We start from the raw sequence: 12,423 nt of genomic DNA on the forward strand, positions 1-12,423 counted from the left end.
ACAATCTGTATACTTATCACATACCATTTCTATCGCAGCAGCAATAACGACAATTGAATGCGAGCGCAATCGACCCCCGAATAAGGCGATTACCGCATTAGTGTCATTATCTTAAGATGGCCACAAGTCGTTTCCTTTGTTGTACGTTGTGTATTAACGCTTTCACCACTTGTCACTAAGATCGCATTCTAATGTGATTGGTATTTTGAGTACCACGACGTTTTTAGCCAAGAGAAGCGACCTGTTTTACAATACAGGCTGCATACAATGGAAAAATAGCAATTAAGAACAAAGACAGAAACAATAAATTATCATGTGAAGAAGACTCGTGAACAATATCCCATACTATGACAAAAACTGTTTGGAGATGACTTCTAACGAAAGGAATATAATCGTCTTTAAGAGAGCATTTCGTGACATTTTTTGATAGTCAAAGTGGACTACTTTTCCTTCATTACTGACGAATGGAACCTAATTTGGAAGTATGTATCATTTAAAACTGTGTACGCTAAGCTAAATACAATGACGCAGAAATCACCTATGCACGCAGAAGCAGGGATGTTATTTATAAAGTGCATGTTAAGCTATTTATAATGCTATCATGCTACAGAGGTTGATTATCTCAACAGCTAATGATTTCATGAATGATTGATTGACGTTAGCTCTTCTTCAGACACCTTCAGACGAGTTCATCAGTTCAGAGCCGTGAGCGGAAGATCTGGAGGGATGATTCGTCTCAATTAGATTGGATACACACACACCACAAAACTCGAAATATACGTCTGGGAGATGACGTGATCAGATACTCGGTGCAGGGGAACTGAGAAAAGCGATGGCGCTATACTCGGGAACTAAAGGACACGAGGACGTCGTGTAAGGACAATGACGACGTTGACGCAGATTGTGAACGAGATCTATGTCCCCGCCGACCAGCCCAAGGTGATCGGAAACTATTTACTGGACACGGTGATTGGGGAGGGAAGATTTGCTTGTGTCAGAGCCGGGATACACCAGTTGGCCCAGGGTCAGGTAGGAAACATGTCTTCGGATCTGATGCATTAATTATTCGTTTTAAGACTCCTTTACCAAATGCCCCTGGAAAAATATAAATGAGAGAGAGAGAGAGAGAGAGAGAGAGAGAGAGAGAGAGAGAGAGAGAGAGAGAGAGAGAGAGAGAGAGTACAATAGACAATCCCGCCCAGATGCCACAATGTCCAGGAAATAATTAAATACAAACAAGTGTAATAGACATTGTTGTAATTATAGTATTAGTGAATGTGAAAACTGCAACCACAATCAAATATTGAATCTCTGCACAAAGCAGAGTCAAAAGAGTATTTCAGTAGCCGTGACTGCTACCACGAAGCATGCCATGCATTTTAAAACATGATAATAGTAAAGGTGTGTGATTTTATATTTTGCATCAATCTATTATCTTGATCTGATAAACCATTCGTGTCCATATTGTCTTGTTGGCACAAACTAACAATATAACTATGATCTGACACACACACACACACACACACACACACACACACACACACACACACACACACACACACTATACTACCAATATAAATTCATATTCTTGTTCTGACCAAATTGGCCTAAATAATAACAAAGTAATGAAATGTATTTCACACGACACACCTGACTAATATTAAATTTACACAACCTTAAGTCCATTCAAAATATTTGAAGACCACAAAAACCTACGGTTTCAACCCAGTGTGTCGCCTGAACTGATACATTAAGTCACGTTGCATGTGCAACTGCTTAACTATTCAAACCTTTAACTCCTCCCACTGCCAAGTTCCCCGGCCAATCATAACAACGAGAATCTGATTTCAGTCTAATTTCTGCGTCAAACGATTAAAATCATATTTCTATTGACAACACTAAGTCAGTTGTATTCGTACTTGTGTCGAACGAAGGTAACATCGGACTCTTTCTTTCCGTTAACTGGTAAATTATGGATTAATACACAGCTTGATATTAGGAAATATTTATCATTAATTAAATTCAAATTTATTCGACTGCAGTACACCCTTTTATTTCTATGAATGCGACAAGTTGCAACATATATTACACTTTCTATTCTCTTTGGTTAATTGATATTAAATGTGCATGTTATATAATAGCCCAATACATAGTCGCGACACCCCGTTGAAATCTCTACCTTTACTTTTCTTTCTTTTTAAAAAATATATGACAATATTATCACACTTCAGTTACAAACTATATTTCATGTTGACTATAAAGTTAGTTTGTTTTGCTTAACGAAACCATTAGAGCACATTGATTTGGTAACCATCGACTCTTGGATATCAAACATTTGGTAATTCTAATACGTAGTCTTCAGAGGAAACCCTCTACATTGTTTCATCATCACGAACGGATTTGTATATGCGCTGTCCCAAAGACATCACATAGCATGGCCTTTGATATAGCAGTCGTTGGGTACTGGCTGGAACTGGACAAAACCTTGTCGAAGAAGGGGTCCAAGTGAGGAGATTCGATCCTATGACCCATTTACCCCAAGCGAGCACTGTGCCGACTGAACTAGATCCCGCCCATTGTTGACTGTATAAATGCAGTGTTGTAATATAGGCTTCAGCCTGATGGCCAATCCCCAAACCGCTATATTTAGGCGATAATATAAATAATGATAACAGAGGGTCGTGATCATCCATAAGCTACTCTTGACGGTCTGAGGGCATTCCTTTCAAACGTTTAGCAAGTGGGGATGACCTCAGTGAAATTCTGTGACACCTTCTGAATCCTCCCGGTCCCAAAGGCCATAATATGTCGATGATATTGTCGTCTGTTATAGATATATCCAGCACGCCTAATCCGTGACATTTCTCATGTATAATCCAGAGTACAGGGTGTCTCAGACAAGCCGATTATCTCGATAATCGTGTTGCCTTGTCATGGCTTTCCTAACGGCTGTACCTGTCACAATACTTTACCATGTGTGAAAACATACTTTACTATAGGAAATACGACGATAATCATGATGTAATGTGTTTATAGCCAACTAAACTTCAAGTAAACTATCCTGGGCATACAGTTCATATGCCGGGGTTGTCTGTAAAGGATAGATCTTGAGGGTAATGTGTACAAATTACGCTGTAAACACATCGGTTTTGTTGACTACCCTTCCTAAGTTTCAGAAAGAGTTTTTTTTAATAGACATGATATACTAGTAATAGCACATACCAAGACGGTTAATCAATCGTGGAATACTTACGGCTTACTGCCAATATCCATAGTACTTTGTATTCACAGGCGACCATCCATCCAAGTACTAACCTTGTCTCAATGCTGTTTAACTTCTGTATTAACAAGACTATGTTTGCCTCAGACGGAGTTACAACACGGACATCGATCTCGGGGTTGAAGTGATATTGATGACTATTATTGAAAGTCATGGCGCAGCGAGTGTAACGGAAATCCGCTATCACTGTCGATATTTTTTTTATTGAAGTCATTTGCTGTACAAATCAATTAAACAACAAAGTGACTGCCTCTTTTATACAAGGAAGTAATATCCAACATACACAGTAATCACACCTTTGAAGTAGCAGTACACAAAATAGTATCTGTGTAGGTCAAAGCTGGAAGTGCACCCAGCTTTTCATTCCACAATTAATGCTATGAATCCTGCCATTACCATTAATGATAAATGTGACAGTGTTTGTTTGTCATTAAATCTAATTTGAACTGGTATCAACCACTGAACAATACATTTTCTTTTCTGATTTATTTTAAGTGTGAAGAGCAGTAGTATTTATATCCATTATGTATAATTATGTTGATTGAAACGCTGCCTGTAGCAGGTTTAGTCACATATGTTACTATTGTCATATGATGTGCTGATCATGTCATGTCATAGGGTTTTACGTGCACATTCAGAACAAGCTGTTGTAGCGCACGCCTTGTACTGGTATACATCCATTGCCTAATATAGTCCCTGAGCCATCTGAGGGCACCAAACATAACTGTTATAATTGTTTTAGTACACCCTAGAACAAAACAAAAATACATGTTGGACTTTCCAATACAGTAACTTCAACTAGGTATCACACTTTTTAGCATTTATCATTCAGGTGGTAACACAAATCTGAGAAATCCGGGTTTTAGTGTTTGCCAAAGCATTAATAAACCTTGTAGATCGGTACCCACAATGTTCTTTGTGGTTTGTACATCTTTCGGAAGTGCTGATTAACGATCAGAGATGTCACCACGAGCATTTTGAAATATTTAAGATGCGTCCAAGATGGCTGTTAAAACAGAACTGGAGACATCTCCAATACTTTATCAACAATGACGAAACTGTTGATGTTCGTGACAGTGTTTTAAGGATCAGAAGATTAATTATGAACTACTCCCAGCTAAGTTAATCAAGTCATTGCAACATCATTTACTTCCAAGATGGCCACCACTATATCAACCAGAGCACGAAAATAGTAATTTATTGCCTTTTACATCATCTATAGCAAGACTGTGATGTTAGGGACGGGGTTTTATTCATTAAGGTATTCATTTATAACAAGTTCATGCTAACTGAGATATTGTTCCATCATTTAAATCCAAGATGGCCAAGATGGTCGCTAGGAGTAAGAAGTGGCCATATATTTCATTTTATTTTACTCCAAACAATAATTTTTACTTCAAATACAGGGTTTTCTAAGGGACAAGGAATTCAATTCTCGCAGTCACTTCTTATAGAGAAATTATATCGTTGCAAGAATGATGGCTGCAAAAATAAAGAAATGCGTTATATACATCACATTAAATACTCTTTTTGAAATCAACTTCTGTTTTGAGTTGTGTTCAATGTGTTTAAAAAGTAAAGTTATCTAAAACATCATTTAAAATAATTATTCTTACGCTGACCGCTATGTCTTAAAGGTTCACAATCTATTTTTAAAATATCTAGAATGGCTTCTCCCCAGAATACATTACATCTCTCCTTACCCCAGTATCTGAAACCTGCAATTATAACCTAAGATTCTCTAACAAAAACAAACTTCAGCTACCAAAGCCTCATATTGAACTATATAAAAAATCCTTTAGTTACTCAGGTGTTCAGATATGGAATATAATACCCCTTGATATTAGACACCAGAAGTCAGTCGCAGAGTTTAAATGGAGCCTGAAACAATATCTCATGGACGTTTATTTGGCTGATGAGTTTTAATTCTATATAATAATTATGTTTTGAGACTTTAGTGTCAATATTACACAACTAACAGATGTCTGTTAAATATAAGATTTCTCTAGTCAATATGTACAGGTATGTATGCATTTATTATAATAGTATAGTACTTAGCATACATGTATTTTCTTTTCCAGTGTTTCAATGTATTGTTGAGGGCCAAGTGGAAGATTAGCTTGTGCTAAACCTGTCACCCTCATTAAATAAAGTTATTATATTGTTATTATTATGACTGTCGTTTTGGTAAAGACTGTATGGTCAGTTTTTACAATTTCCATCTTCTGTCTCTTTATAATGGATACATTACTCAGTCATCGAAAAAGGTTGGTTAAAAAGGTGCATTGAATCGTTTTCACTCCACGTGGAATAGTTATTTGTGGAAGTGATTTAAAGCTTTGGGATTTTTCCACTAATCGACGTCTGTGATATCTGAATACAATCTTCCTTGTGACGTATCCATATCAGCATCTAAGTCTTCAAATTTAATAGGCTTTTAAATGCTTCAGACATTATTTCTATAACTGTTGCTTTTGCAACCCTTTATACTATAGCAGCAATATCACAGCTTGAAAGGGCATGGGTCATCAAATGAGATGCAATCTTTTGATGTTGTTTTTGCAGTTTTCCCATTGCCCATTACAGTGCTTGCTAGTAGCTCTATCATTTGAAATGAAATCAGAAGTACCTCTGAAATTATGCAACTAATTCGTTGTAGCGGTTCAACAAAACATAACCTCTTTGAATGCAAAATGTTGGTGTTTAACAGCTCAGTTGCCATATAATATTCTGGCAGCAATCCTTTTGTTGTTATTTGAATCCTGTGAATATATAGCTACTAAGTTCATTTGGTGATGGTCGATCATTTGCAGGTATAAACAAAGCATACTAGTATACTAGTAACTACCATGTTATGATGAGATAAATTGTCTTGGTTGACAAAATGCAATGAATAGTATATATCAATTATATAGAGAAGATAGGAAATGAAAATGATAAAATTATGATGGGTGGCTGAAACGCTCCGAGCCTATGTTGGAATGTGTTGACGGAGTAGCTGGCTAATAATTATTTTTCAACTTAATTCTCTTCGAGGTCCAAATACTGCTGCCAATGAAGCTGGAATGCCTGGATCTCACTTGCGTAGAAGTCTTCCTCCTGGTGGTGTAAAAAACAGAAATAACGTCATTATCATTTGCATAATGCTTGCCAGACAGTTCTTTCTTTAAGTTTGGAAAGAGGTGGAAATCTGGTGGTGCCACGGTCATGAAATGCAATCATGGCAACAGCAGACTTGTGTACAGGTGCCTTGAAACACAGCATGCACCTTTGTCATGTCCTCAGATTGTTCTCAACTCTCTTATTGGCTACTTGGCTTGTGGCGACTCATCGATCATCCTTGCATTTTGCCCACATTGTCCTTAGTGGTGGCAGTTGAAAATCGTCCTGGCCTTGGATCAGCTTCAAGGCTTTCGTCTCCTTTTAAACACTTCTGCCCAGTGGCAAAGAAAGGAACATTATCCTATAAAGTTGGCACCATTGTTAAAGTTAGTCCTTTTAGTTGGATATAGTTGATATAGTTTTGTCCATTTTCATCAATAAATAATACCTAGTCACATTGATGTCCGGGGGTGTATCAGGAACGAAAATTGACATCGAGATATCCCAGGTATTCGATATTACCAAGTTCTAAATATTTGACTGTATTTTAATAGTATGTATCGTGACTAGGTGGCGGTGAAGACTCTGTCCAAGTTCTGCGCGTCTCGGGGCGACACCCAGCGATGTCTGTTCTTCCAAGAGTCAAAGAGTCTGCGCAGACTGCAGCATTGGAACATCGTCAGGCTCTACGAAACCATGGAAACGAAGAACACTTACTACCTCGTCCTGGAGGTCATACCAGGGATGTCACTGTCGACCTTGCTGAACAAAAGGTCTCCAAACATTGTACATGTCTACAAACAGTTCTGTTGCATAGGGCATATCAAATTAATTTTATGGCCTTTATGAGCCAGTATTTAAAGCTGCCGTCCCTGGTTTCAATCTTATAAAATCAAGTTCTAATTTAAAATACGAGCATAACTGCACTTTTAATTCACTCGCGAGTTGCCGATTTGAAGTACTTTTTATAGAGAAGTGGTTGTTAAACAAACGAGACTGCCTTTATAGAAAATGTATTGCATAAATATTAAAATTACATAATATATTGCGTTTGTTTGCAATAACAGAATGCAATGTTAATTTTATTTAACAGCCCTTGACGCAATGGCTCAGCTTGTGTATGACTCGTTTTTTTATTACTTTTTTACGCTTAAGGGGGACACTGCCAGAAAACGAAGCCCAACTCCTGATTGGTCAGTTAGCGTCTGGCGTCCTCTATATGACGAAGAGCGGCATTGTCCACCGGTCAGTTTGTTTGTTCTCTTTGCAGACACATTTAGTTATCAGATGTAGTACCATGGAAACCGTGGACATATTTAATATGTTGAAAGACCAGTTCTGTTAGAGTTTAACTGGTTGTGACTGAAATATGTACTGATAAATATGTTTCTTGTTGCGCGAAGACATCTTCAATTTATTGTTTTATATTCCTGTGTACAGTTTTATTATGCATGTGTTTATGTAAAATATAATATCGTATTTTTGTTAGTAGTTTTAAAAGTAACGTGTTACATGAACATGCATGGTTCACATACTACATATCTTTACATAGGCAATCTATTAATTAACAGGAAAAATAACGTTTAGCAGTGAGCTATAGTTGGCTATTTTTAATATACTACAAGTGCATGCAGGTCTTACTGTCATTTCAGCGATATCAAGCCATCCAACCTTATGATTCAGATGCCAGAATCACACCTCAAAATAATAGGTAACTTATAGTTCGTCCCATCCTCCTACACATTTTTATTTTTATTTTTTAAAATAATTTCAATTTGGTTTGATGTAAGGAGAAAAGTAAAAGTATTTTGGAAAAAAAGTGTGTGCAATATAGAAAACAATCGGCTCATAAATAAATAACTTGTAGTAAATTCCATAGTATGATAAAAGGCGTTCCCAGTGGGAAGGACTATAGTCCTATCTTTTAACAACAAACCACTACTTCCCTGTCTTGGACAGACAGGCTCTATAGCTGAGAAATGTGCCCAGAACAGCGTTCTAGAACCTTACTTGAAGATAAGAATGACAACAACTTTAATTGAATCGGAACACTTATCTGTATTCGTACAAGACGGGGCTTTTCTACTGTGACCTGATTTCAAACTGACCTGAAAGGTCCTCTCATTTAAAAACACACAGTATCAGTTTAAAATATTAATGTACCCGACCCCTTAAAACCCCCAAATAAACAACAACAAATGAAGTTTGTTACAATAATATATATTTTTTTGTAAACAGGAAATGTTGTTCATCTACAGGCCCATAGAAATTACACCTGAGTGGGATGGCACATTTGTATCTTTATGTAGAGTAGGACCCCCCCCCCCCACACCCCCCCCCCCCCAAAAAAAAACCCCACACACAAAAAAGAACCCCACAACAAAAACAAAGAAACAAACACCGTACATTTTCGTCCTCGAACGGGGTAGGGAGAGGGCACAAGAGGCCTATTCTTCACAAAATGGGGTCGGGAGAGGGCACAAGAGGCCTATTCTTCACAAAATGGGGTCGGGAGAGGGCACAAGAGGCCTATTCTTTAAAAAATGGGGTCGGGAGAGGGCACAAGAGGCCTATTCTTCACAAAATGGGGTCGGGAGAGGGCACAAGAGGCCTATTCTTCACAAAATGGGGTCGGGAGAGGGCACAAGAGGCCTATTCTTCACAAAATGGGGTCGGGAGAGGGCACAAGAGGCCTATTCTTAAAAAAATGGGGTCGGGAGAGGGCACAAGAGGCCTATTCTTCACAAAATGTTTTCAGCCTTCTCACGCATGAATACAACGCTCAGGTGGTGCGTTATTCGTTTTATCTTTAATCCACTTAGTCTAACATTACTGTATTAATAAGTATGCAAGTAACCGTAAGTAACTAATCTTACGTCACTCGACGACAGAAGATCCACACCTCAACATTTTTTAACTCACCAAAAAGCAACACTTAGTGGTGGTACAGGATTTTCCTTGGTTGAATTTTTAACTAGTAAAAATTAAGTAATATAAATAACATAACACTTTATCATTCATGTAGTACCAACTCCGTTAATCATAATATGTTATTTTATATCAATGATATACATAATTCAAATACAACTAGTGAAATACGCTGCCCTTGTCTGACACCACATTAAACACAGGATATTCACTGCTAGTGCAGGGCCAGTTCTCCACATATAATCTACAGTGGGAATTTATTGAAGAAAGCAGGCAACATACACCATTTTGAAGCTTAGACCTTGGAGATTTCCGTACAACCGAAGTCTTTCTGGTTATCCTGGTGTTTCTAATACCACAAAATGCTTTTTTTCATATTTTTACAAACGCACGTGCGTCTCAGAAGTAAGGATTATGGAGTCGCGTTTTTGTCTATTTTTAAGGTTATTTCAACGTCATAGACTCTTGTTTCACTCTGTTGTATCCAAATTTGTTGCAGGTTTGTAAATTAACCAAACTTAGTGTCCATGTTTACGTGTTGAAACTAGGCTCTAGGGTCTGTCCCTTTAAATAAAAAAACATGTCCTTCCTTCTTCCTGCCCATTAGAAAAACACATTATATTTCAGATTTCGGCCTGAGTGCTAGCTGTGTTGCCGGGCAACATCTCCGAGATCAGTGCGGAACACCAATGTATGCCGCGCCGGAGATTTTCGGAAAACAGCCGTACACAGGCGCCGTGGATGTGTGGAGCATGTAAGATTAAGTAAAACATATATATTAATTTACAAAAAATAAAATTGTAAAGGAATGTCATACCCAAACAGAAAGCTGTCTAGTTTGGAAGCTATTTAATCTTTAATCTTCTAGAGCAATGTTTATTATATTGTTTTAAATCACAGCACATTCGTATTATTATTTGTGAATATACACACAATGTCATGTATACTGGTTACCTGTAATGATAATTATATATATATATATATATATATATATATATATATATTCACTAACCTTTACCACAATCTAATTAAAATTAGCTCCACATGTGGATCTAACAGCAGGCCGTTGAAGCTCATGTCCAGTTGACCTTTCATTCGACCAATCAAAACCTTACTTGCAAAATCATGCCAGTGATCTGAAAAGAATTTGAAAACATTCGGGATTATGCCGAGGGTATACGAAATGATTCGGGTGAATTACGAAGTGTGCCGGAAACTAATTTCAATATAAAATTTTATATAAAATTCGTTTCAAGACGAAAAAACAAAACCCGTGATGGTATAGCCATAAAAAAATCTGTTTATACTAGTATACAATCCAGAGTTTATTACTACACTTTTCCCCCTGTTTTTTCAATGTTGAAATAGACCAACAAGTTCGCCTATTGCATAAATAGTTTCGCCCGATATTTTCAGAATTTGTATGCACCCGAATAACTCTATAAAAGACGAAGTGTAATTGGTCGATATTTAAATTGTTATTTATAGATAAAATGTCACTTGGACATGGGATTCCATGCAAGGCTGTTAGATCTACTGGTAGACCAGTAGAGCTAATTTTAATCAGATTGCCTTTACCACTGTTGTTTTCAGGGGTGTTGTTCTGTGTAGGATGGTGATGAGTATCTTTCATATGTTCACTGTTGTTTTCAGGGGTGTTGTTCTATGTGAGATGGTGACGGGTATCTTTCACATGTTCACTGATGTTTTCAGGGGTGTTGTTCTGTGTGGGATGGTGACAGGTATCTTTCATATGTTCACTGTTGTTTTCAGGGGTGTTGTTCTGTGTGAGATGGTGACGGGTATCTTTTATATGTTCACTGTTGTTTTCAGGGGTGTTGTTCTGTGTGGGATGGTGACGGGTATCTTTTATATGTTCACTGTTGTTTTCAGGGGTGTTGTTCTATGTGAGATGGTGACGGGTATCTTTCATATGTTCACTGTTGTTTTCAGGGGTGTTGTTCTATATGAGATGGTGACGGGAATCATTCACATGTTCACTGTTGTTTTCAGGGGTGTTGTTCTGTGTGGGATGGTGACGGGTATCTTTCACATGTTCACTGTTGTTTTCAGGAGTGTTGTTCTGTGTGGGATGGTGACGGGTATCTTTCACATGTTCACTGTTGTTTTCAGGAGTGTTGTTCTATGTGAGATGGTGACGGGTATCTTTCATATGTTCACTGTTGTTTTCAGGAGTGTTGTTCTATGTGAGATGGTGACGGGTATCTTTCATATGTTCACTGTTGTTTTCAGGGGTGTTGTTCTGTGTGGGATAGTGACGGGTATCTTTCATATGTTCACTGTTGTTTTCAGGAGTGTTGTTCTATGTGAGATGGTGACGGGTATCTTTCATATGTTCACTGTTGTTTTCAGGGGTGTTGTTCTATGTGAGATGGTGACGGGTATCTTTTATATGTTCACTGTTGTTTTCAGGGGTGTTGTTCTATGTGAGATGGTGACGGGTATGTTTCATATGTTCACTGTTGTTTTCAGGGGTGTTGTTCTATGTGAGATGGTGACGGGTATCTTTTATATGTTCACTGTTGTTTTCAGGGGTGTTGTTCTGTGTGGGATGGTGACGGGTATCTTTCATATGTTCACTGTTGTTTTCAGGGGTGTTGTTCTATGTGAAATGGTGACGGGTATCTTTTATATGTTCACTGTTGTTTTCAGGGGTGTTGTTCTATGTGAGATGGTGACGGGTATCTTTCATATGTTCACTGTTGTTTTCAGGGGTGTTGTTCTATATGAGATGGTGACGGGTATCATTCACATGTTCACTGTTGTTTTCAGGGGTGTTGTTCTATGTGAGATGGTGACGGGTATCTTTCATATGTTCACTGTTGTTTTCAGGGGTGTTGTTCTATGTGAGATGGTGACGGGTATCTCTCATATGTTCACTAACCTTTACCACTGTTGTTTTCAGGGGTGTTGTTCTGTGTGAGATGGTGACGAGTATCTTTCATATGTTCACTGTTGTTTTCAGGGGTGTTGTTCTATATGAGATGGTGACGGGTATCATTCACATGTTCACTGTTGTTTTCAGGGGTGTTGTTCTGTGTGGGATGGTGACGGGTATCTTTCATATGTTCACTGTTGTTTTCAGGGGTGTT

General features: G+C 37.9%; 1 protein-coding gene across 1 annotated transcript; it reads left to right on the forward strand.

The window, feature by feature from the left end:
• Nucleotides 1-882: 882 nt before the first annotated feature.
• On the forward strand, nucleotides 883-11,649 carry LOC121370173 (serine/threonine-protein kinase NIM1-like). Its single transcript, XM_041495288.1, has 6 exons — nucleotides 883-1,029; nucleotides 6,953-7,155; nucleotides 7,538-7,635; nucleotides 9,938-10,064; nucleotides 10,964-11,052; nucleotides 11,624-11,649. The coding sequence occupies exons 1-6, from the start codon at nucleotides 883-885 to the stop codon at nucleotides 11,647-11,649; spliced, it is 690 nt and encodes a 229-aa protein (XP_041351222.1).
• Nucleotides 11,650-12,423: the final 774 nt, after the last annotated feature.

The sequence above is a fragment of the Gigantopelta aegis genome, chromosome 4 (genome assembly GCF_016097555.1).
Source record: "Gigantopelta aegis isolate Gae_Host chromosome 4, Gae_host_genome, whole genome shotgun sequence".
In the NCBI taxonomy this organism is placed as follows: domain Eukaryota; kingdom Metazoa; phylum Mollusca; class Gastropoda; order Neomphalida; family Peltospiridae; genus Gigantopelta; species Gigantopelta aegis.

What these genes read in the sequence shown, in the direction of transcription:
- LOC121370173 (XM_041495288.1), top strand. Translation starts at nt 883, where the DNA reads ATGACGACGTTGACGCAGATTGTGAACGAGATCTATGTCCCCGCCGAC. An exon ending in ACCAGTTGGCCCAGGGTCAG is followed by an intron (nt 1,030 to 6,952) that starts GTAGGAAACATG and finishes TATCGTGACTAG; the next exon opens with GTGGCGGTGAAGACTCTGTC. An exon ending in TCTGTGTGGGATGGTGACAG is followed by an intron (nt 11,053 to 11,623) that starts GTATCTTTCATA and finishes TGTTGTTTTCAG; the next exon opens with GAGTGTTGTTCTATGTGAGA.